Genomic DNA, 27258 nt, shown 5'->3' with positions numbered 1-27258 from the left:
AAACAGTCACTAAAGAGTGACCCACAGTATATGATCAACATTTAGCGACAGTAGTATTTGGTTGGGTATAGGGGACTACACTAAATAAATTACTAAAGCTAGTTTTTTTAAATACATTTATTAACCAATGTTAACACATTAAATGAATCTATATATTGCTAGTCAGAGCAGCTTACAAAATGCCAGAATGCATCATAGAACTGGACAGCCACAATGAATAATTACAATGTGCATAGTGGCTAAGCTCAACACCTCGATATAGCTTTATGATTTGCAGAAAATTTTTAATAATGATTCCTAAAACAATCAATTGTAATTTTACCTAAAACTTTTACAAAACCAGGCCACAATCTCTTTTTTTAATTTTGTTTTTTTTTTAAACACACAGTTTTCACGCTGTAGTAACTTGGAAATGTGCAACCGTGTCAACAGAGACAAAAAAGCCAAAGTAACACGAATCTCACTTTCATGCAGCTATCAGTTAAATATTACATACTCTGGAATGATTTTACACCAAAAATATTTCCACAATTACTTGCTCTCATAGGGGTGGATCGAAGTCTTAAAACTTGAAAAACAATCAAAGAAGGTTAAGTGTTCTCGGTTCTGACATCTCCATCAGCGCCACACACTGTGGCAACACTGACTAATTACACAGCAACAAGGAGGGAACGATGATGCCAAGTTACTGCATAATTTAGGTACATTGTATGAAATGGGGCTACTGGGTACTTTTTACAAAATATTGTGCACCATTTGGCAGTAGTTTGTCAATTAACTTGTGTCACCACCATCTGCAACAGCATCAAGATTAGATGGATGATATTTCACAGAAGACTTAGTTACATTTTTATCTTTAGAGTGACCCTGACAAACCTGGAGAATACTTTTTAAAAGGCTTTTCTCCTGATTCTTTCACTTCCATTGTGAGTAATTGCTTTAATAAATATCAAAGGTCTAAATAAATATGTACAAATTATTTCTGTAACCTCAAAAAATAACTAAATGATAAATGGGAATTTGACTTGGTCTAAGATCAGTCTTTAAAAAAAACACATAAATTGTGAGATATTTTAAAAGAAAAGTAATTTAAGTTTTCCTGGCTGTATTTTATATATCTATGTATAAAAAATCATTATTCAACTATCGATCCATTCCTATTGGTAATGCTTCTTAATCCAGACATTCCGCAAAATACAGACTTTTTACAAATCACGGCATCTTTAATACAAGAAAATTAACATGCATTATTCTTCATTCTGTGTACAGTGATGGAGTTCATTAGTAGGCAATGACCCATTACTACAAACATAACGGCTTCTGTGAAACTTACTTAAGTGCTTTCTCTTCTTTTAGTATTAACTTACGATACATGAGGTGACACCAGATAATAGGCAGTGAGATGATATGTGGGAAGGGAAGCATTAAACAAATTCGTATGCCTCATCTATAATTTCACATATGGATAAAGGTAGTTTTTGGCTTTGTTTTTGTTGTTTATTTTGTTACAAGCACTCATGTTAGGACAAAGATGAAATGTGCAAACTTTAAAATTTAAATATTCATTTTCTCTAAGATCCAGCTCAGTAAAAGATTACCCCAGTTCCCTGCAATTTTAAACTACAAGATCAAAGCTAATAATTTGTTATAAAAGTTATATATTGAAAAGAAATAATGAAAAACACAATTGGGAAATATTTAAGAAAAAATATGCAGGACTAGCCCTGCTGTGTCAACCCTGTTCCCTAAATTCAATCATATACCCACTGGTGTGACCAACAGATAATGCCTTTGAACAGTAAATTAAGCTGAACAAAACCAGCTCAACAAGGTTAAGAAAAAAATGTCACATCAAGGTAGTATGTTTTATTTCTGAAACAGTTCTGTAGTTCTTACATTCAGATCTATTCTAAATGTTTCTTTGTTAAACTCACTTGTATTCACCTGTTTTTTAAAGATCTGTTGTTTAAAGGTTAAAATCTCTGTAAAACCTAAAAATGTTTTAAAATTTGCTGAAAATGCAACAAATTCTCAATTAAAATTTATTTAAAATAATACCCTCCACTGATGTTACTTTTACCCCTGAAAAACTTCGGAGGAGCATTAACAAAAGATTTAAACTACTGTGCAAAATTTCTTCACGAAAAGTGTTTAAAGGCTGGTGCAAAATGGGAAGCAAATTCTAAACAATTTTGGCTTCTTGGAAACAAAAACCGCTGTGTCTGAAAAGAGTAATCATCGGGGTGACTCCGGGAAGGGCCAGCTTCATCTTTTCCGGCGGCAGGTGCGCTTGTGCTCCGCGTGCCAGTGCTCCTGCTGGCACTTGATGGAGCAGTAGGATGTGTTCCAGCAGCAGTGGTACATGGCCTCCTCCTCACAGTTGTAGCACTGCAGGTAAGAAATCGGGGCAGTCTTTAGACTTGGGTGTGGATGTGTAAGAGACTGGTTAAAATGGCAAACTCTTGAGGTGGTGCTTTTAAAAGATCTTTCTGGCTCAACCTTTTGTGGAATCTGAATACGTTTTATGCACAGCAGATGGAAAGGGAGCCCTGGGGATGACTGCAGCTCATGCCTGGTTGTCAGCAAACTCAAGCTGCTGTCAGGTGGTACCTGACACCTCCCGTTTTTTCCATCTCTGTGGGAGTCATTCCCGTTTCTTTTCTTAAAATGCTCTTGACTTCACATCCCTTTCCAGCTACCACTTGCATTTCTCTGCTCCCCGCAAGCTCCTTGAAAGACTTGCCTAAACTCCCTATTTCAAACTCTTCTCTCGTTGTTAACATACGCTGCAGTCTTTACTCATACCATGCCACTAATATGCTGCTAGCAGGGTCACTTACAACTTCAAATCTAGTGGCCAAGTCTCAGTCTTCATCTTATTTGGCAATGTCTGGAGATATTTTTGACTGTCACAACTTTGGGGCAGAAGGTGCTACTGGCAGACAGAGGCCTGGGATGCTGTTAAACATTCCACAACGTACACCTCCCCCAAAGAATGTTCTAGTGCAAGGGTCCATATACCATGGTTGAACTCTTTGGTCATGGGAGAAGAGAAGAGTGAAAAAAGTAAAGCTAAAGTTCCAAGCTGGGTTGGTGAACTAACGGTAGTACCATGAACAGACACCCACAGTGAGGCAAGGAAGATGAGAGACCTTCTGGATGTAAACACTTGACAACAGGTCAGTATAAATATGAAAGTTCTGTAGATAGACACATGCAGATTTGACGGCTGTTGAGAGCCCTGGAGGAAGAACCCAGGGAGACTAGCCTACATTTGATACCTAAACATTCTAATTTCCTTCCTGTGTATTGTGTGCATTATTATCCATTATGTCAGCAAGTGCACCTTCAGTAAAATCCCCATTAGGTGCAGAGTCAGTTTTGGAAACGGCTTGGATGAGCGTGTTGGGATTCACATCTGGGGTCTGTGCCACCCACTGGTCATGTGGCTTCAAGTTATTTAACTTCTTAGTTTCCTCATCTTTAAGACTTCACACAGCACCACCATCCCTTCTCCCAAATAGCCTATTATTTTGTTTTCAATTTCTCCCTTTCTGTGGATATATTTAACGGATACATCTGTCTGTGTTTCTCGTGACATCCATGATTCGGCATCTGGCATACCTACATGCTTTCTGTCCTATAATACTATTCTATTTCTTACAACAATGTAAGATGTAATTGGGAAGAAAGAATTATTTATTCTTTGAGACAGAGTCTCGCTCTGTCGCCCAGGCTGGAGTGCAGTGGCACAATCTCAGCTGATTTTGATCTCTGCCTCCTGGGTTCAAGAGATTCTTCTGCCTGAGCCTCTCAAGTAGCTGGAGTTTCAGGCACACACCACCACGCCCGGCTAATTTTTGTATTTTTTGTAGAGATGGGGTTTCACCATGTTGCCCAGGCTGGTCTCAAGTGATCTGCCCACCTCGGCCTTCCCAAGTGCTGGAATTACAGGTGTGAGCACCGAGCCCAGACGAGAAGAAAGAATTCTAACCCTTTTACTAGATTGTGATGAGCACAAAAAGCTCAGCTCTGCCAACTAGGTTTTTAATCATTCTGTTTCAATCTCATAAGCCTCAAATTCTTCATCTTAAAGAAGAGTACAAAAATACCCACTTTAGCTGTTTCACAAATGGTAAAGTGCTACAAAAGACAGTATTATAATTATAGCCTCTTCTTCCCATTTTCTTGATTCTTTAGTAAACTTAAGAGATTTCTACTGATAAGAATTTAAGAGACAGGGTCTTGCTCCATCGCCCAGGCTGGAGTGCAGTGGTGCAATGACACCTCTCTGCAACCTTGCACTCCTGGGCTCAACCAATCCTTCCGCCTTGGCCTCCCAAAGCACTGGGACTACAGGCATGAGCCACTGCACCTGGCGTCTTTGGGTGTTGTGCTTCTGTTATCTTCAGCACACCTTAATTCCCATCTAATGATATTGTGAGAGTTGATCACACAAATTCAGTCATTCTTGTCATACCCAACTAAAACTGAGTTGAGAAGCTGGGGGGAAAAGCACCTGGAACACAAAATGTTGGCTGCAACTCTCAGACTAGTTTTGCCGACTGCCATCCCTCACCAATCAGAGCTTGTCAGCTCCTCAAAACCTTAAGAGCACCAGTGAAATTTCTTGAAGAACGTGGAAAAGTTATTCGGAGAGCACGCTTTCACTTGTACTGAAGGCTATAACACCCAATGTGCAGGTTGTTTTTTTAACAGAAAATAAAGCTCTCTTTTTCCCTCCACAGATCTCCTGGCCTTTTGTTAACAATATGTATTTTGTTGTTCACCAGCTCTTCCTACCAAGTTATCTTCATCTATTCGAAGTTTCCATTTTCCTTCTTGCCAAATCTTTGTCACAGATTTAAAAAGATTTCTTTCATGAAAAGTTTATGTGTATTTATATAATATAGGCTGGATAAAATGAAGAATTAGTTTATCACAAAACTTTATATAGTCATTTATTAAAACTGAAACCAAGTTATGAGCTTTCGGGAGCAAAACTTTTCCCTAATTCACTGAGCACTGTGGCGGCTGTAGGACGAGCACTTGGACCCTGTGCACTCAGAAGCTCCCACTCTCGTGAGGAGGATGAGACTCGCGAGCAGGACACGATGACAAATGACACTAGTCAGGTATAAGGGAGGGTAGTTAGAGACCAATGAGATGTCACTACTATAAAGTAAAAGTAATTGATTTCTTTAACAAAATCTAATGTATAAATGTTAAGTGCAGGGAAATCTGAAACTATTAATTGTGATAATTACATTTATAATTAATTTCACCATTTGGATGTTACCCATCTGAAATCACCAGGTAAAAGTCAGGGCCAGCCAATTTGCCCAAATAAAATATATGCATAGATGGAGAAATTATATAAGTTAATTGTAATAAATATGTACTAAGGTATTATAATCTTAATTTAACAAAATAATCCTGAGCAGTACACAGTAATATGGGATCTGGGGTTGAGAGATCATAGGACTTTTAATAAAATTTTTAAAACTAAAGCTGACCATTTCACATTTGATCTTATTTCAGAAACATCTTCTGCATATGCCACAGCTACCTTCTGAATTAACAGGCATCATACCTGTGGTACATTTTCAGAAATAAGAGTCTAAAAAAGACTGGTATTTACCCACTGCTTCTTCTTGGTCTGAGAAATCAGTTGCTTGTGCTGTGTTGCCAGCTTCTTGATTTCTTCTACAAATTCCTCCTTACACTTTTCCTTTACTTGCTTACATTTTCTGTCCATCTCACCCTGCATGTTGGCTACAGCTTTATTTACAGCTTGTCTCTTTTCTTCTTCCATTTCAGAACGCAGCTAGAACGAAAAGACAACCCACAGTACGTCAGCGCACAACTTAACACAGACCATCTACACTGGAACAGAAACTTAACAATTTGCATGAGGTACCTTTTTCCCCTTCATTACATGTGTAAAAAATATAGGTGAGGAAAGTATCATTATTACTTGAAATGCTGTAAAAGATACTGGTGTCATTGCTACATTTAAAAGCTGCTACTGGGTTGATGCATGAGTGAAAGGAGCCTAACCATGACAGGAGTGCCGGCTGCAGCAGGGCACCCACAGTGGCGACAAGCATTACCTTCTCCAGAGCTTCTCGGACAACACGCTCTGTCTCCCGCTTGTGGTCCGACTTCATCCGGTCTTTGAAGTCATTGAAGATCTTGGTGTATTTGTCATGGCACATGCTCTGACACACGCCGTCGTTTGTGGTCTGGGTGCTCCGATGCAGCATTCTTGGTGAAGAGGCACTTAACTTCTTGGTCTGAGTTGACACGGAGACTTTTTCGATGGGCTGAGGCATCGTGGGTATTTCCTGGCTAGAACTTACTGCTTCTGTTTCAGGCTCTGGTTCCTAAAAGGTGAGACAAGAGTTTAGACGCCAAACAAAGCCACATAATTCACCAGTTCAAGAACTACCCCATTCGGATAAAAATACAGTGATATACATAATAGCCATAGAATAAACTGCTGTTAAAAAATGTGGTTAGGGTGGTATATGTCACGTATATTTTGCCACAATTTAAAAATAAACAAATCTCCCCCAATCAGTGAATGAAAAGAACATGCAATTAACAGCTACAATAATTATAAACATAAGCTTCATTTATAATTTTACTTATCAATACTATAAGTTTTGTTTTTAAAATAAACTAAACACAGAAATTTATAGAATATAAAAATTACTGTCAACTTATAATTACTTCATTGGACTAGATTCATTAACAAATTTCCTCAAATCCTAAACCACTTCTCACTGAATATGTGTTTGAAATGTGCCCAGATTTAGTTTTAAAACATGCAGGGCTTATATCACTTAAAACGGCTGAGCTCAACCACAGTCTCCTTCAAGTTTTTAAATGTTGGCACAACTGATATACTGGATAAATGTGTTGTTTTTAATCATACTTAGGAAAAATATCAGGGCTCCCAGGAAACGTATTAATAGCAATGTGCCCTTCCTACTTAGCCAAGCTTTGCTCAGCGGCTGCTTAATTAAGATGGAGACTTGGAGCATGTATGCTATTCCAGGGTAACAGATAATGACAGGGAAGTCAGAAGACTGGTTTCAACTTGATGGATATTATTTGACTGACAGCAGCTGAATTTCACAAGTATCCACCAAGAGTGATTGTCTTTGAAATACTTTGAAAATACAAAATACTTTGAAAATATTTCCTGTTTCATTTGCCACCTGGATACTGCGAGGTGGGCAACTTACTTCCTTTTTGGGCTCCACACTTTGATTACGTCGTCCTTTCTTTGCTCTTGGTTCTTGAGTGACCTTTAGCTGTGGGCATTATAAAAGTAATATATTATTCCAGACACTAGAAAATACTTCTCTGCTGAAAACACTCATAGTGGACCCACAGGTGAGAAGTGAATACATTTCTACCTTTTGCATCCTTCCATCCACTCAGTTACCACTGACTTAATTACTGTTCTGGTAACTGTAGGCTTGAAAGAGCCAGCGCACCTTCAGAGAGGAGCAGTTGTACTTAACTCTCTTGGTACTGGCAGGGTCAAGGTCATTGATTGTTACATCTATGTATTCATTTGAACTGGTTTTGGTTTACTTTTGCAGAGCACTTTACAAATGTAAAAAAGGGAAGGAGAACGTCAAAATCTGTTCATTACAGTGAGGAGTGTGCACTAAGATTTCTGCATTTAAAAGTAATAATGAATAGGCACTTCCTTCCTGAGACGCACTCACCTGCTCATTACTGGTGGAGGAGATACTGGATTCTGCCTCTTCCTCACCTCGGTCCTCATTCTTAGATTTCCAAAATCTCCCTTCTCGTAGGAAACGCTGATGCAGCTCCAGCTCATCACAGGCCTTTTTCCAACCCATACTGCGCTTCACGTGCAGCCGATGAATGTTGACTGTGATATCTTGAATGTTTTCAGAAGGAATCCAGGCCCTAGGAAAAACACGTAAAGGTATAGTTAGAAACATCCCAAATGGCAGGAAGGGTGGTAAGAGGGCTTCAGTGGACCCTGCCTGCCATAAAGTGTGACCTGTGGCAGTTCTCGTCTGCTAGCTTGGTGCAAAAGCAATTGTGGGTTCTGCCGTTACTTTTAATTGCAAAAACCACAATCACTTAGGCTTCGTCATGGCTTGAATAAATAAACTGTTACCAAGCGGAAAATAAATGAGATTTGTTTTGTCTTTCACAGTCGACAAAAGTTCTCAGAATTGGATTCACAAATGCCTCCCAATTGTTCACAATTTAATCAGCTTAGCTTGTCCTAGTTCATATCTGTATTCTTCATAAGTCCTTTTAAAGTTATTTGTTGTTCTGAATACTGTAAACTAATATACCCATCTAGCTATTTGCCGTTAGCACTAAAGAATCACTTGAAAATGCCCAGAAATTTTCATAAGATACATACATATATTCATATAAAATGGGAACATCTAAAAATATTATCCAGTAAGTCATATTTGTATCATGCCTCTACTCATTAGAGAAACCAGATGAACAAACAGAGCCATTGATTATTTAGCCACAGTGTACTTAGCTGTGAACATAAGTGCGATACATACCTAAAACTAGAGAAGGAAAACTACATTTGCTTCTGTTGGAAAGAACACTTTTTCCTGGGCATTGGTCTCTTTCTCGGTTTAAATTTGTATCCATCCCAAATGTTGTGTTCAACAGATGTTTACTGTGTACCAGGGGAAGGCACTAAGAAGAATGGAAAAGTGAATGGGGTCTACGTGATCCTGAGTTTCATTGCCTCATTTGACAGTGGCAAGAGATGCTGCCCACAGGTGTCAAGGTAAACTATTAGTGGTTGGAATCTCTCGGGTCTTCTGATCATTAGGATGGCACTTCCTACACTGCCTCTGCCTTTGAGGGACTTACAATTTTGTCAGAAAGAACTAAGGAATAATTATAATGCAGTGCAGCAGGTGGTAAAGGTACTCTAGGGTGCTATGGAGAGGAACAGTTAACATTTGGTTGTGAGTGGTCAGAACATTTTATTCGGCCTTGGTCTTGGAAGATAAGATTTAGACAGCAGACAATGTGAGTGGAGAGATTCCAGGCAGAGGGAACATCACAAATGAGGTAGGAAATTGTATGGATGCATGAGTAACAGACATTTTCTACGGTAGAGTACAAGTTGCGATATGGTACTATAAACACACGTATTTATGCTTTTCAGTTTTCTGTCAAAGATTTTTTCCTGCTATAAGTATATATGATACCACAGTTTTCATCCCTGGCCTGTAATTATAGCGCTCCAGAAATACTGGGCCTATGACTGTTGGAAGGAATCTCTTAGAGAATCATGGCCACATGTGCCTCAGCCATAAATAACGATTTCCACTTCCTCGTACAAGCCAAGCTTTATAATCTAGAAGCACACTTTAAATATACAATAATCTATATCATTAGATGCTAACAGCTAAAATTGTTAGATTTGAACTTCCATAACATTATTTATGAATATATTGGTTAATATTGTATCAACTATGTCTCATCTGGCATAAGTACTTTGTTAAAAACCATATCAAAGTAAACTGAACTTTGAAAAACTAAACTCTAATGCAGAGTACACATGAAATCATGCTTGTGGAATAGTTTCTTGCCATTAGATTTTGAATATATTTACTCTTCCAATCAACAGATATTTACTGATTTCCTATTAGGTAGTAGGAATTCAATAAAAGTGGTTTGTTCACTTTTTCAAAGTAGTTTGCTTTTGAGAGAGAATTCTGTTACAAGCAGTGCTGACTCCCTGGAATGAACTTCTATCTGTAAGAGTATTTTCCTTATTTATCTTAAATAAAGTGGATTCACATCTGTTCTTTAAATGTACTTCTATTCTCCTTTAATCAACTCCAGTACTGTAGATAATCAGATTTCAGTTTTAAAAATTATCACGGGGTATGCTCTCTGATCTACAAAAAATAAAAATAAAAAAAAGCAAACAAACACCCGCAATTTAAGGTAAGTCTAATAACAAGAGTAATAGTCTAATCTGGCTCTATGTCTGCCAATGCTCTAACTACATTTGCAGAATAAAATGGTTCTGTGATCTGATGTCAGTGAGCCCAAAGTGCTCTACCTCTTTTTTGTCTGTACCTGGTTTCCTGACCTGGGCCATGCCATCCACCAGCCACTTGCAGCAGAAAGATTCAGCCTCCTTAAGACAGGTCTTAACAGCTACTTTTCTTTGGCAGGCAAAATCTTGCAAATCCTACAAAAACCTCACTAAAGCAGCTCTCACATGTAAACACAATCATACTCGACTCTTTTGCTGGAGATTTACAACGTGCTCATTGTCTACGACGAGCAGCATATTCTATTTGCGTGTATAGGAGGGAATGGTACAAAACCATTTTTTTCCTCCCATTTACATGTAATGATATGATGGACTAGCAGAAGAATAATTATTAGCCAAAACTTGCAACCAGTGGCTCCTGATCAACCAGAACCTTTTGAGCATAGGTTGCTTAAATAATTAAAAATTCATGATAATTTTATCAAATTTTTAAAAATAAACATTCTATCAAATTTTTAAAAATAAACATTCTAATACGGAAGACTATAAAGTATATCCTAACCAGTCCTTCACTTCAAATTGTTCACAATGTATCCAGGAAAAAGGAAAATGATTTTACACAGTGAGTTTGTCAACCTCTTATTTTCTAAAATAAAGTCCTCAAGAGTCCCATCTGTCTAGAACTATTTACATAAAATCTTCCAGGACCTAAGAAGCTTGACGGAAAAAAAATACCTCTGAAAATGTAATCTGATGTTTCCTAATTCTCTCTTCAGGTGACAAGACTACTCTAGGACTGCTGCAGATTAGCACCAATATTACTATTTTTTTGAGACGGAGTCTCACTGTGTCACCCAGGCTGGAGTGAAGTGGCACAGTCTCTGCTCACTGCAAGCTCTACCTCCCGGGTTCACGCCATTCTCCTGCCTCAGCCTCCCAAGTAGCTGGGACTACAGGCACCCACCACCACGCCTGGCTAATTTTTCATATTTTTAGTAGAGATGGGGTTTCACTGTGTTATCCAGGATGGTCTCGATCTGCTGACCTCGTGATCCACCCGTCTCGGCCTCCCAAAGTGCAGGGATTATAGGCGTGAGCCACCGTGCCTGGCCTAGCCCAAATATTCTTTAAAAATATTTTCTGCATAGTATACTGAATGACATCTAACAAGTTAACTCATTATTAATATCACTCATGGTTGAAGACACTATAAAGCTACTTGCAAGTTGATGAAAAAGAAAAATATATAGATAAAAAGTTCTAATTATCAGATTATTCTTACCTACTAGTATGGCTATAAAAATAACTGAATTCTTGTTTTTTCTAAGTTAACTGTGTTTGATTTAATGTGAAAAACATTGAAGCAAACTTTCCCCCGTTATTCCTTGAATATCTGTTGTATTATAAAAGCTGGCCTTTGTTGAGTGCTCACTATGTGCCAGGTACTATGCTCAGGTCTCTCTATAGCAACATTTCTTTAAACCTTACAAAAACTCTTATGAGGCCTTTATTTTGCTGAGGCTCAGAGAAACTGACGAATGTATCAAGATGAAGCAAGAACACAATCTCACATAAACACTTACCCTAACCTACCAAAAATACATTATTTCCTTGCCTATTCTGATAAGAAACTGAAACCATCTGAGTATGATGTATTAAGCATATGTTAAAAATTACCACTTAATAATGTAATTAAAACATTCATTTTGTATTGAGTTGAGTTATTTTATTGGATCATTATTTAATGTTTCTTGACATGACAGTGTCAGGTAAGTGTGTATCTACCTATGAAAGAACAGAACTACCTTCTGGGAAATTTACAGTATTTATAGGTTTCTTATAACTACACTTCTGTTTAAATTAATGAAGACTAAGTAAAAATTTACCACAGGGAGGAGTAAGGTCCCTCATTGTGTAGCTTCTCTATGCACTAATAACCTCCTGGCATGACAGGAGACACCTCATGGACTGTTCATTTAAATCCTTACAAAGTATGACTTTTAGATCATGTAGCTGGTTTCTGTCACTTTTTCACCTTATCTCAATATCTGTGTTAAATGAACAAAATAAATTGCATGTGAATTCTTTATTCCTATTATGGCTTATTTCTATGCACACTTCAGGTATTTACACACATTGTAAGATCACAAGATTGACGATTTTAGTCTATGTCTTTAACTGAGCCTTGAAGATGGCTGGAGCAACTAGAGTAACTGTGAATACGGTAATGGTAATTCCATCACCGTATTATGTGGAATGGACACATTCTGAGGCCCTTCTGCCCACTGTACTATAAATTCAGTCTTAACAGTAATGTGCTTCTGAAGTTCAACAGTGTCAGTTATTAAAAATTCCTGTTTAGTACACAATATCTGAAAAATATCTGGAAACAATTTATCTTGGAACGTATTCTTGGATGCATAATGTGTTTTTTTTTCCAATTTAAAATAAACTTCATGCATCTCTGATGGAGAAATCATCAAACTTTCTTAAGGACTTCATAAGCACAGCTGTGACCGCTGAACATGGGATCACAAATTACCTCTGGTGGTGGTGGCCAAAGAAGCGAACGTCGACTTGATTGTCTTCTTTCTGCATGACTTTGGCTGGCCAAAACCCAAAACCTTTCATTTTAGCCCAAACCAGCTCATGATTAGGTATCTGGAAATTAAACGTTTTACCTTGTTATATTACTTTTAAAGTATTAAATGCAAGTGTACCATTAATATTAAACTAGTCACGTATAATCCATTATTTCTAAAATATTTCTTTCATAACTTCTAAACACTTACGAGATTTTTTTTCTGGGATTGACTGATTTTATATTTGCATCAGAGTGCCAACATGAACCTTATTCCTCAGAAGAGGTTGGGACTGGAGCAAGGCCATCCACATGTATGACACTGGCAAACAAGAGCACCCGCTTGGCCAAGTGCAGCTGGGGAGCCAGCAGCTCCAGCACCCCTGGGAATTTGTTAGAAATGGGGAAATTTTAGGCTGGCACAGTACTGTCTTCACAGGGCTGGCTTCTCTCAGGCAGCCAAGGCTGCCGGCCAAGAATGCTCAGAATTCCCTTTGTCAGTGCACGGTTTGAAGCTGTATTATTTTGGGGAAATTATACAGCTACAGACAAAGGCAAAGCCTTAGGTCTCTCATGAAAGGATGAAAGGAGAAACAAAAATTCACTTTATTAAGGGACCCAGATGCTGGGTGTGGTGGCTCATGCCTGTAATCCCAACACTTTGGAAGGCGGGAGGACTGCTTGAACTCAGGAGTTTGAGACCAGCCTGAGCAACATGGTAAAACCCCATCTCCACAAAAAATACAAAAATTAGCCAGGTGTGGTGGCGTGTGCCTGTGGTCCCAGCTACTCTGGAGGCTGAGGTCAGAGAATCACTTGAGCCTGGGGGAGGTCGAGGCTACGGTGAGCTGAGATCACACCACTGCACTCAAGCCTGGGCGACAGAGTGAGACCCTGTCTCAAAAATAAAAAGGACCCAATATTTATTTTTATTCGGTATCTCATTTTAAAATCAGAAATGGATAACAAGCCCTGTTACTTTTTTTCATTTGTTTATACTCATTAAACCCATATATACTATGATATTTTAAAAATTTAGGAAGAAAATTATAATCTTTAACCAAACTGGAAATAAACTTCCTTAGAGCTGTATGTTACACACTTGAGGTAAAAAAACAAAAATCACAAAATTTCACATACACAAGGATAACAGAACCAGTTGTCAGGACGAGCATTTGACAAGTAAAAGCAATTCTTGCAAAGCTGCAGTTCATCCAGCTGAAAAAGAAAAGAAACTACTTTAGCCTACATAAAATATACATACACATTAAACTATATAGAATGTATTCATATAAATTAACATTCACGTACATAAATAGTGTTGAATTTTGTTCCTTAATCTTTTAAGCCTAAATTTTAAAGTTTTCAATAAATGGTACTGGAAGACCCTGTCACTGTCCTCGTAGAACCGGGTCGCTGGTCTCAGGCCACAGTTGGAACAGAAGCCGAGGCTGGTCTGACTGGGCCCTGCCCGGACCTCACTGGTTAGCACTTCAGACTGAATATTCCTCAGGAAGGTAACAATATCTGCTGCCAATCACAGCAGTCCTTACCTTTGCCTCATTCTCTATTTTAGTTCCTTGTTTGTTTTCTTTCACAACATTCTTTTACAACTTGTAAACAGACATATTTTATCTGTTTCTTTTTTCTTTTTCCCAGTCTCCCTCTTCAGAATGTGGCTCTATGAGCAGGAGGCCTGCACTGTGATCACCTTTTACTCCTCCTCACATACTGCCTGGCACATAGGAGGCACCCAGTAAATGCTTATTGAACAAATAAACAAAAGTCAAATTTGAAATGAATTCAAGAAACAAAACTTTTTGCATAAACTGAGGAACTTTTGCAAAGATAGTATGGTTACAGGTGAGTGTTTTAAGTCAGACCACCCAAAAATATACTTCCTTAAATGTACTTCATTTATTGTATGAATATGTACTTTGTTGTTTGGTTGGGTTTGCTTTTTGCCTATGCAGTTTAGAAGGGATGCAAATCTGGATCCTTCATTACACGAGGGTAATGTATATTGCACATCTGCCCAGCAAGACACATTTGCATGCAGCATGTAGCTAACACTCACAACAGTTCTGAAGGTGGCTGAGAGTTTCCTTGTAGAAGTTAATTAGTAACTAAATCTGACTCCCAGGATTTCTCTTTGAACAGTTTTGCCAGAAATTTTTTTTCTATTTGCATTATTTCCCATGTATGTCAAATATGAAAATAAAAGACCTTTTTTGGTTTTGTTTTGAGACAGAATCTCATTTTGTCACCAGGCTGGGGTGCAGTGGCGTGACCTTGACTCACTGCAACCTCCACCTCCCAGGTTCAAGCGATTCTCCTGCCTCAGCCTCCCGAGTAGCTGGGACTACAGGCATACACCACCACACCCAGCTAATTTTTGTATTTTTAGTAGAGACAGGGTTTCACCATGTTGGCCAGGATGGTCTCGATCTCTCGATCTCGTGATCCGCCCAACTTGGCCTCCTAAAGTGCTGGGATTACAGGCGTTAGCCCCCACGCCCGGCAATAAAAGACATTTAAAGGAAATGGCACAACTAAAATGTAGATAAGAGTGGAATCCTGAAATAACTTAATTTCAGTTATAGAAAGAGTATAATTATTGGGCAATGAATAGTACCTCATGACATGTGTCTTTATATAGCATCCTCGCAATGTCAGCTTGCTCACTGTCTGCTGTAATTAAAAATAGATATTACCTATAAGCAATAGTCTGCAAATATAAGACTCAAAGTTACTATCCTTTTCTTTCAGTATGCAAAAGTAGACATCTACCATTTCAAACCAAAATGTCCATTTAAAATAACGATAGCAAAATAAAATTACACAGGCAGCTTTTGTTTTCCATCCAATACAACCACTAATTCTCAGGGTATAGAGAATGACCTTACCTTTGGATGATGTGATACTAGTGGGGAAATGATCAGAATTAATCATAGTGCTTATTAAAAACCTCTCAGCTAAAACACATACATATAAAACTGTAAAGAATAATTGTGTTCTCATCATTTAGTATACTATGATTTTGTCTTTGGCCAGTCCGTTCTATAATCTATATCACCAGATATTCCTAACCTTATACTCTAACATTATCACTTACTTGTAGATCATTAAGGTATTAATTCTTTGAAAGTAATGTTTTATAAAAGATAGTGTTCAACATGGAATGTAAATGGTGTGTTTAAAAATGCATACAAAAAAAAACACAAAAATATTCAACCTCCATAGAAAATCACGGTATTGTGGAGAAGCAATTGGGCATCAGCTTTGAACTCTTCATAACTTCGGTATTTCCCTTCATTCACTTTCTGCAGAGGGCAAAAAACAGAATGACGAAAAGAGTTACCAGTAAAAATACTTGTCTGGACTAAGTTCACAGGACAAGCAGTCTTTTCTAGGATGACATCAGGATGACTACTGCCATCCCACAGTATTGACAGAGAATGTGTGTAAAAGAAGCCAACAACGCCACCTGCGGTTTTAATAATATAGTATAATGAAGCATGGCAGGTCGGATATCCTGCAGCCACAAAGACACTACATTAATTTATCAGAGTGAACTTTAATGGCTTGAACATCTCATTTGACAATAATGTAGAAAGCTGCTGCTAAGCTTTGTAGTGCACGAATGCTTGGGCCAGTGTGGGCGGTGAGACCCTAAGCACACACCTGTCATTCTTTACAACACAGGAGGATCGAGATTGAAAACAGAACTGTTAGCCTCCGTGACAGTTTACCATAACTACTAAGATATATTTATAGTTCTGAATTGGGGCTAGGAATTGGTTTATAAATAATTTTAAAATAACATCTCAGGTGTCCCTCTCTGTGCCAAATCTTAGAGGATTTCAACAGGAAGGAACCTGCATGAGTAAAGGCAGCGGGGAGGAAGGGACGTCTGGGTTCTTACATATTCTGTAGAGGTCTTACAGTTTAGAAGGGGCTATGGCTGGGGCTAGGAAATCTGGGGGTAGGAGGTTAAATTAAAACTACTTGGTTTTGCTCCAGGATTTACCAGTTACTTTAAGGGAAAAACCTTCATTTACCCTTATCTTATATTGAAATAATACAGCCACAGTCTTTCTCGGGTACTAAAGAAACTTGTGGCCGGGCGCGGTGGCTCACGCCTGTAATCCCAGCACTTTGGGAGGCCGAGGCGGGCGGATCACGAGGTCAGGAGATCGAGACCATCCTGGCTAAAACGGTGAAACCCCGTCTCTACTAAAAATACAAAAAATTAGGTGGGCGTGGTGTCGGGCGCCTGTAGTCCCAGCTACTCGGGAGGCTGAGGCAGGAGAATGGCGTGAACCCAGGAGGCAGAGCTTGCAGTTAGCCAAGATCACACCACTGCACTCCAGCCTGGGCAACAGAGCGAGACTCCGTCTCAAAAAAAAAAAAAAAAAAAAAAAAAGAAACTTGTAAGATGATTTAAAATTATTCCTGTGGTCTCCCTATAGGCTATAATGACCAAGCTTAAGATTTTAAATTTCCAACATGACACATGAGGTGCAAAATCAGTAATTCAGTAACCCTGACTGCAAATATGTCTATGTGTTCTACTGGATGTTGTTGCAATTTGTTACTGGACATGAACAAACTAACAATCCTCAGCTATAGTTGGTAAAATTAAGACCTTTAAGAATAATTAACTTTTCTAATCATAATTTTTTTTTGTTCATTTTATTGTTTCCCAAGACTGCAGATCAGTTCTATGCTTTACTTTTTTTTCTGAGAGGAACTCTCAGGTACCACTGCTAAACCTGGAAAACATTCTTTACATCTGAAATGCTAAATTGCCCAGGCTGTAAGGCATTTTCTTAAATCAACAAGGATCAAGAAGCTACAAGCTGCTCATCTTTAAAACCAGGGCTTTTAAAGATGACACCTAATTTGCATTAGAGTAAGCACATGAAATTTACAAATTAATAATGCTTCATTTGGTAGTTATGCCTGTCTTTTGTTTTAGGAAGTGGAAAAAAGTACACTTTCAAGGAAAGAAGAGCAACCAAAATCTGCTTAACTGCTACATTATTCTTTAACTTGTTAGTTAAGAAAATGTACTTGAAGTGGAAATAAAAGAAACCGACTTTACCTCTTGAATGGTGGGAACGTCCACAGCTGAGTGCACCAGCCTCCTGTACATCGGGTGTTTATTGTCCTTCCCCTTTTTATTAAGATCTATAGCCTAAGAGGGTGTTAGTACATCAATTTAAATGTGGTTAAAGGAAGGCAGGTAAGACATCAATTCCTAAAGCTCAAAATATTTTCTACCTTTTTATTTTTTATTTTTGTAGAGACAGGGTCTTGCCATCTTGCCCAGGCTGGTCTTGAACTCCTGGGCTCAAGCAATCCTCCTGCCTCGGCCTCCCAAAGTGCTGGGATTACAGGCGGGAGCCACGGCGCCCGGCCAATATTTTCTACCTTTAAAGCAAAATCTCAGAGGAAGTACTTTAAAACTTAACAGAAAAAATGTACATATACTACTATATAGTTTAATATGACATTCCTTAAAGTTGTGATAGAATAGTTATTTTGAAAAATTGCCTTTCATTTTAAAGAGTCATCATCAATGAAAATGTTCATTCTGATTAATGAAATTCAAAAATGTAAATGTTTCTAATCTCATGTAGCTTATGTCAAAATGTCTATGTCCAAAACAGACAAAACAAGAAAATCTAACTGCCTGTTATAGAACTGTTTACTGCAGAAAAGAAATATGACATGACGGGGTGCTCTCCACACTTCATATTGCTATGTACACATTTGTTACTTCTCGATCATTCAACTTTGAAAGAATGAACCACAGTAAAATATGTTTTGGGATATTTTGAAAGATTCCCTGAGCAGGACTCACCCTCTCCTTCATGCGGGAGACAATGAATCTCAGGTATGTGCCCATCTCCTGTTTGTTTGTATTCTTCTTCTTAATGCTCTATTGAAAAAAAAAAGAATAAAGAAAGGTACAAAATCTGATCATTCTTATGTCTATATTCATGTGAAAGACATATATGAAACACTTAGATAGTATGCAAAGAGTTTATTAAAAGATGCTCTTTTTCCAACATATCTGAGAGAAATCTTTGACATTTGCATAAAAAAACAGCATCTAATGTAACAAGGTGAGAATTTTAAAATATTATGTTGTACCTGATATAATATCCTTACAGGATTATATATTTTTTCTTTTCTTGGTATTTTAAAACTTAATTTTTAGATAAATAATAGACATAAGGGAGAATCGCTTATTTTACAAACAATATCAATGGCCTAAGTCCTCTGAGGGAACATCTTAAATTAGCAATAATGAATGGTGAATTTCAATACAACATTATTCTTTGTTTAAAAGGTAATTTTAAACATCTGTGTCACTCACTTTGCACAGCGCAGCCGCGTACTAACATCTCCATTTCTTAGCATCATGGATCTACTCAGTAATAACTCCAATTCTCAGTCTAGCCTGCAAGCTAATTAGGTTCCTCAATTTATTGCACCAAAAAAGTCTAACTTCACATGAAGAAAAAATAGGATTCTACGCATGTTATTTCTAAACAGCTAGGAAACAAGGACAAGTGTGCCTATTTCCTTAGTCAAAGTCCCTGATATTACAACAGCCTAAAGGAAGCAAAGGCAAAACTCCAGGCACGCGAACATCATCAGTTCATACTGCAGAGGAAATGAGTGGTGTGGCCACTATTTTAATAGATGCTTTAACTTTTTCAGGTCACTAGATGATGATTCTCTGCCCAATGGTATAATTCTTCCTACAAGAACTGTAAGCATAGGAAGTCACTTCAGTACACTAAATACAGTAGAGGAAAGGACAAATATTTCTCACATAACTGAGAACTTTTAGCTAGGGCTTAAGTGAATTGATTATACGTACGTACACTGTTTATATACACATAAAATATCTAAATAACAAGTGGAAACACATTTTATTAGTGAGTAACTAAACTGAATTTCATTTACCTCATGTCTGCACTGCACCTTCCTGACCCCACTTCTCACCTAGGTTCTCTGGCAACGCAGTCAGTGCTCTCTCCTTATGCCGCTTTGTGGCCTGTGCCCACAGCTGCTCCATTTACGCCAATTACAGAGCAGTTCTCAACCCTGGCGTTGCATCAGAGATACGGACTAAACTTTTATACAACGTGGCTGGGCTTCACTCGCTGAGCATCTGGGTTGTGACTTCTGGAGGCAGGGCCTGTGGTTCGTATTTGCTTGTTCATTTGTTTATTCCTCAGGTGACTGACGCATGGCCAAGACAGAGTGTCCATGGCATAGATATGGAATATAAAGTGCAGTGAAATTTCCTGAGCCCCGGGTTTATAATCTTTCTTCTGGTGGGGGCGGGGGGGGGACAAATTGATATAACTTGAGAATTCTCTTTCTGAAAACTAACAGAAGAACTTAACTGAATTTAAAATGAGTGACACAGCCACATGAAGGAGGATATGAAGAACTCACTCAAGTAATTTATTAGCACACTATTTGGCCATATGCACTGTTGAGAGAGAAAACTTTAAACAAACACTGAACTCTAGTTATTAAGTTTGTTTAGTCAGCAGCATTGGTTAGCCACTCTTTAAAAAACTTTGTAAAAATTTTAATTGACAAAATGAAATTACATATACTTAATGGTGTACAATGTGATGTTTTGAAATACGTGCAATGGCGAAATAGAGCTAATTGGTTTTTGTAGTGAGAACACTTAAAACCACTCTCATTTTTAACAAGATCCCCAGTGCTTTTCACACACACACACACACACACACACACACATTTGCGAAATACTAGCGGGCACCTCTTGTACACTAGACTACAGTAAAAAATGATCCTCCATTTTTGCATTCTGCATGTCTCACAGGACTGCAGAAGGCGCTCTCCCTGGATCTGAAGCACAATCAATCAATCAGCTACTTACTAGTATGGACATGCTTCGGTGCACTGCTTTCTGTACTAAGTAAGCAGTTTGATGAACTGTCAGATACAGGGAAGAGAAAACGTAAGAAGGCTGGAGATTGCTACGTTGTTCTTGGCGCTTATAAAATGTACATTCATAAAAACACATGCTTCTAGCTACATGGCCTTCTCTCATGCCAACTCAAACTCTGGGTGCACTATTAAAACTGATTTCAAATATCAATGTCATTAAAATATGAATTTATCTAAACTCAGACATAATAGCAATCTATACCAGGTTAGAAGTCTTGTAATACTATCAGTGGGGTTATGGTTCCTTTAATAGGAAACATATTATTCAAAGGAAAGATACAACCAACACTGTTATGTAGCGCTGAAATATAATTTTAATATTCACTAAATATCATGCACAGCCTTCCATCAATTCAACAGGGCAGGAATCCCTTCCCCTCTGGATCTTAGCTCTAGGCTCTGTGGTCTCTTGCGTAGTGATAGTGGGAGAGGAGGCCTGAGCCCTGCTGACCAGCCTGGCTGCATCCAGCACAAGGCCTCTTGCTTCTGTCTCAAGGCACTGTGAGCTGCATTATGTGCAGGAGTTGTTGTTGTTGTTTCCTTTCTGCGCTTTCACCTCTCGTTTCTGACTCTTTAGAAAATAAAGCCATCCACTGTTTCTATATGGGCAAAGATTATGCACTGCTAGAATCAGAATTTTATATCAGAATTAATATCACTCTTGCTAAAACATCTTGACTCGATTGTTCTTAGTTTGAAATGGTAGTACGGAAGTTTAGTAACACTTGTTCATGTAATTACCCAGTTTAAATAAAGGTCTATATTCAGGTTCTATCTTTTGAAATAGAGAATTAACATAAATTGTAGATATTACACGCTCTCATAAACTTCATTCTATCTGTTTAAATGTTTTCAAATGAACTGCTAATTTGGTGTAACCATGTGCAAGCAACATTTCCCTATTTTGGGGAAGACAGAATGCATACAGTTCATGCTGAGTGCCTTAATTTCACAAAACTAAATGGTATAATAGAGGATGAAAGTCTGATTTTGTCTGTTTAAATTTGCTGAGAACTAGTTTGCTAGAGTATCTGTCTCCTTCTGAGCGCAGTCAAAAGTGGTCATCTGGGCCTGGAAAAATGAGTGAGTAAAGCATGAAAGGAAACAAGGTCATCTGGGTAGGGCCCACCCCATCTTCTCAACTCTGATGAAACTTCCAGAATTCTTTGAAGATATTACCTTCATAACTACCCCAGGAATGTCTTCTACCTCATTTTAACAAAGCACATTCAGATTCAGATATCCTACTTAAGTGTTTATTACGTTAGGACCACCTGGGAACCCTTTAAGAAACATCAACATCTACTTCTATAAAGTTCTAGAACAGGCCAAACTTATCCCTCATGGAAAAGAATCAGAGGAATGGGGAGAGGGCGTGGGAGTGGGGATCTACTGGCCCAAGGACGAGAGCGAGCTTCCCCGCAGCTTGATGGGACTTGGCTGCACCAGTGCACGCCCTTGTCTGTTCTTCAAACGGCACACCTAAGACTTGTGCATGTCAGTCTATGTGTGAATTTTACCTCAAAGGAAAAAGCCCACCGATGTCTCAGGTGCCGCCCCCAGAAATTCTGATACAATCGGCTGCGGGATGGGGTCTAGGCATTCATAGTCCTAAAAGCCCCCAGGGGTTTCTGACAGGTGTGATTAAGAGCACTGCCCCAACTTCCTAAGAGACCTCGTCATAGAAACACGGACAAGCACACGCTGGTGCAGCAGCCCTGATTCTAACCTTTGCTGGTGTTCTGACAAGATGTAAAGTGGTGTATCTTCAAATGCTCTTTTAAAGGGATCTTGAGGTTAACCTGAGTTTTTATTTTGAACCCTAACGTACCAGCTCTAGGATGCTCTCAATCGACTTAACTGCACAAAGAGGAATAGTTCTCTCATTTATATGCTAAGGGTGCTATGGGAGTTATGTTTTAAGTATTTGGGTTGGTTTTTTCTTCAGTTATTACAGTTAGAAACGTCAATGATTTGGGCTGTATAGAAGGACTGACCAAACGGAATTTCACAGTCAAAGGAGATTATTTTGTTGAAAGCTTCCATGTTCCTTTTATCTACTTGTTGCCCCATCCACCTTTTTGGTGATAAATGAGGGATCTATTCTGGACACCATGAAGCCCTTCTCAAGCACTGCTCTGTGATGGGCCTCACACTACCCAAGGGAAGGCCACAGAGGCCGACAGAAGCTGCTCCCAGATTCACAGGCTGAGGAGCTTTCTCGCTGAACTGACACAAAAAAGAGGACTCTCGACAGAAACAAAATCCCTCCCAATGATTTGTAGGAACAAAACATTTGCTGTAAGATGCTTTCACATTTGAAAAACTTGAGGGTTTTCTTTCCAAGACTTTCCAGTTACAATTTAGAGACTTGGTATTTCACAAAAGAAATCAACAGGACATTGCACATTCTGTCCCAGGGCTGTTCAAGGAGATTTCTGGGGATTTCTAAGGTAACAAGCCGTGGAGCCACTTTCTGTGGCGTTCATGCTGAAGTGCTTCAGCTGGTACCTGTCAGCCAGACCAAAACATTTTCAATGACTTGAGAAAAAGCTACAACTAAGAAAGAGGTAGCTTCTGAAGTAAACTAAGCAGATAGCTCTTGACAACAAGGTCAGAAAAACATAAAAACAATGCTTTATAATATGTACAGATTATTTCTGATCCAATTCTTTCTCAGGCTTTGAAGAATTATTCCTATTCTCTATTTGCAGGCCTGAGGATTCTTCAACCAAGGCCTCCCTGTAACAGGGTTCAGGTCAGAATCCAGAGTTCGTATCACCTGGTGGCATATGGGAGTGATTGTGGTTAACTTTTACAAACCATCAAGAAAGAAACATTCTATGAGATGGCAAAGTTGTTGTATTTAAAAGTGACGGTAATCGCATGTCTGAAGCAGGGTTGTAGACGTTTGTGTAAGAACTAAAGCAGATGTTGGGGCTGCCTCCTTTACTTTAAGAAAAAATAACAGAAAATTTGAACATCTTGAACAAGGGATTCTTAAGCCAGTTGTAAGTAACTGCCAGGCTACACTGAATCGGATGACTCTAGGTAGAAACAACAGACAAAGCATGGTGCCCTTCGGTGTTTCTGCCTGGAAGACACTATTGGCCACTCCTGATCTTGTCCAAGTTTATCCATAGCTGATTACTGATAATGATGCCCAAGGATCGTTACTTAAAGGGGCATTCAGGACTGATACCTTTATTAGTACAGAATTTTCAGTTCTTTATAGCGATATAGTTTTTCAGTCATAGAAACCTATTTTGGCAGAAAATGAACTTGTGGAGATCTTGGTCATTTTGGTTCACTGACTATCCAAAAGCAGGAATGAAGTGCAAAATTGGAAATCTAGACTTCTTTTTTCAGACATATTTATCTATGCAGCTAGAGTTCACCTCAGACAAGTCCCCATGTCTGTGATTAAATGAGACAAGGGCTTCAAACTTTCTTGGGTGTTCCCAATACTCAGAATATTCTTTACACAACAAACTAGACCAAAAGTTAACAAACATTTTGTGTAAAGGGCCAGAGAGCAAATATTTTAGGCTTTGCAACCATGTGGTTGGTCTCTGTCTCGACTACTTAATTCTGCTGTTGTAATGACAAAGCAATTGTGAATAATGCATACATCACGAGTGTGGCTGTGTTCCGATAAAACTTTTGGATACTAAAATTTGAATTTTTTATAATTTTCATGTCACAAAGTATTATTTCTCTTGTCATTTTTCAACAATCTAAAAACGTAAAAGTCATTCTTAGCTCACGGGCAGTACAAATACACGGGTTGACCCCTAGAGGGACTAAGTTTTGTGAAAGCAGGGTCCATAATGTCAATTTCAGCCGTGCATAGCATCTGGCACACAGTAAACGTTCGATACGTATCAGTTGAATTGAACTGGTGCCACTCATTACTGGCTTCATTGCCTACTAGAGAAACTATTCCATGCAGCTAAACTCAAGAATATGCGGACCCATCTAAAATGTGAAGCAGTTATACCCAAGTCTGTCAGCATATTCTGACCAACATAAATAATTTTGTTTCTGATGTATGAACCATTTTATTGCCAGATGACACTGAAATATCAATTGCTGACTTCTAACAATCAATAATGTCACCAATAGCTCACTGAAATATTAGTGAGCATAGCCACCTACAGCACTTACTGGAAATGTAGATTCCTGAGCCTTACCCCCAGAGCCTGTCTGGAGTAGAACCCTGGAGGCTGTGGTTTTCATTTTTGTTTGTTTTTTTTGAGACTGAGTCTCGCTCCGTCGCCCAGGCTGGAGTGCAGTGGTGCGATCTCGACTCACTACAACCTCCGCATCCAGGGTTCAAGCAATCTTTCTGCCTCAGCCTCCTGAGTAGCTGGGACTACACGCACACACCACCATGCTGGGCTAATTCTTGTATTTTTAGTAGAGACGGAGTTTCACCATATTGGCCAGGATTGTCTTGAACTCCTGACCTCATGATCCGCCCGCCTCGGCCTCCCACAGTGCTGGGATTACAGGCGTGAGCTACCGCGCTCGGTGGGAGACTGTGTTTTAAATAAGCTCACCAGGTGATCCCTGTACAGGTGGCCTCTAGATCTTATTTGGAGAAATACTAATCTACACATAAATTACCTATATCGTTTTAGGGATTAAACAGCTCCTAAATCTCCTCTATAATTGTAATAGCAGAAAACAAAAGAATCAAAATAAATTCTCTTAGATAAAATTCTCTTAAAATTTATTTTGATTCTTTTGTGTTCTGCGATTATAGAGGAGATCTAGGAGCTTTTTTAAAATTTATTTTGATTCTATGTTGTTACAGAAATCAAAACACTCTGTAATATCGTCTAGGCCCACTTGCAACAATGGAATATAAAGGAATTACACATAATTTATAAGAAGTCCCAATAATTGAGAAGTTAAAAGTGAAGCTGGTCCAGCGGAAGTGGTGATGAGTTACCCTGTCCTGCCACTTCTCCCTTCAAACCACTAAGACTCAAGTAGCCCATCAGTGAAAATCATTTTCTAAAACTATTTTCTAAAAATACACTCCTGTTCGGTTTTTTCACTCCCAGTACTGACACACTGAAATCGCCTATTAGACCTGAAGAACAGTACAAATCACACTAATTGCTAGTATTAACGGTAGAAAACTCGACCTATGCACTTCTGCCTATGGAATGAATCACATTAAACTATACGGGATTCCACAGAGCCGCATCCTAACTCCCACAGATTATCTGCCAACAGGTTTTTGCACTTTAGCTTCTGAGAGTAGTTTATTTAACTTATAAGAAGTCAAGTTTAAAAACCTCCTCTAAGCTATCACAAATATGCCTTATTACAGGTAAAAGTAGGAACTCAAGATAATGCAAACTACTAAGAACGACTCAAGGTGGATTCTTAGAGCATCCTGGCAAACGAGACTCCAGTCACAGGCCACTCCTTAGTCAATAAGTTAGTCCTGCAGAATTACTAACGCACAAGAATTGTTCATCCAGATTTACAAAATGCCACTGAATGCCACTGTGGCTGTATCTACATTTATTAATTTTTACAAGGCCAACTCTTTCTTCTCTAAAGGAAGATAACAAATTTTGACTAAGATCAAGAGTTCACATGATATGAGCAGCTTTGTAGCAGCCAGTCTACTACTGGGCTGACTTAGTAACTATGAAAGCATCTCTCAAATATAGTCTACAAAACAAACTGTGATAGAAAAATCATGTAGTATTTCTAAATCCACTATGCCCACAGGTACACACACACACACCACACACACACACACACACACACACACCCCTGCTAAAATAGTATTTATCTACAGAGAGAAGGGTGCTATGCATGTCAGAAATTTTATCCTTCAATATTAATGCACTTTTTCTGGTAACTTTAAGCCCCTCGGTGGCTTGCTGTATGACTTAGGAATAGGAAAGGGAAGTGAGAAAAATTTTATGGAACACAGATTTGGTATCTACTTGTTCCTTTCCCCTTCTACATAACACTAGTCTCTAAAGGAAGAACAAGACTGAACGGCAGAGGCAGAATGCGTTCTTCAGCGGAATAAATCTTTCCATTCTTTTCAGAAAATAACTTAAATGTCTCTGTCTTCAGGTCGAGGCATGAATATGACTTGTTCTTTGATTAACGGGGCTGACATCCAGCCAATGTAAGTACTACCTACCTTCCCACTCCCTCTCATCCCTTCTGCACTGCAGAGGTAGCACAAGGAAACTGCATGTACTTTGTAAGTATTTTCTGTTCATGAACTTTGGAAACACTGAGTGAGCTTTCCATTTAATCTACATTAAGTTGTAAGCATCCTGATATAGGAAACACCCCAACTATCACCTTCTCAATCCCTGAGAGTGAAAATAAAAGATAAACTTCAAATAAGATTCTAAACAAACCACCAAAAGATAGATCACAAAGGCCAAATACACCAACATACAAAACATTTCACAGTCATATCCTTTCTGATCATAACCACTGTTAAATTCACCACAGGAAGGTAATACAGTAAATTATATGAGCTTTTTTTCTTCTTCTTTGCGCCTAGATAACAATACATAGGATTTTATAGTTTTATATTGTAGATCCAACTTTTAAAATCCTCTGGCTTTAT

The 27258-nt window shown here is 38.6% G+C and overlaps 1 protein-coding gene across 22 annotated transcripts in view; it reads right to left on the bottom strand.

Moving 5' to 3' along the window:
• Nucleotides 1-1202: 1202 nt before the first annotated feature.
• Nucleotides 1203-27258, bottom strand: part of ZMYND11 (zinc finger MYND-type containing 11) — a 119937-nt gene continuing 93881 nt past the window's right edge. For all 22 annotated transcript variants that reach the window (XM_004048971.4, XM_019035281.4, XM_019035285.4 and 19 more), the window contains 11 exons: nt 18496-18573; nt 17734-17826; nt 15862-15949; nt 15262-15317; nt 13767-13844; nt 12588-12706; nt 7746-7953; nt 7254-7322; nt 6114-6386; nt 5642-5827; nt 1203-2388 (listed from right to left, as the gene is read on the bottom strand). In XM_004048971.4, coding sequence (XP_004049019.1) covers nt 2266-2388; nt 5642-5827; nt 6114-6386; nt 7254-7322; nt 7746-7953; nt 12588-12706; nt 13767-13844; nt 15262-15317; nt 15862-15949; nt 17734-17826; nt 18496-18573 — 1371 coding nt within the window. In that variant the 3' untranslated portion in view covers nt 1203-2265. The remainder of the gene's footprint in view (nt 2389-5641; nt 5828-6113; nt 6387-7253; nt 7323-7745; nt 7954-12587; nt 12707-13766; nt 13845-15261; nt 15318-15861; nt 15950-17733; nt 17827-18495; nt 18574-27258) is intronic.

The sequence above is a fragment of the Gorilla gorilla genome, chromosome 8, assembly GCF_029281585.2.
Source record: "Gorilla gorilla gorilla isolate KB3781 chromosome 8, NHGRI_mGorGor1-v2.1_pri, whole genome shotgun sequence".
NCBI lineage: Eukaryota > Metazoa > Chordata > Mammalia > Primates > Hominidae > Gorilla > Gorilla gorilla.
The sequence above is the reverse complement of the archived record's forward strand: the minus strand, read 5'-3'. Positions and strand labels throughout refer to the sequence as shown.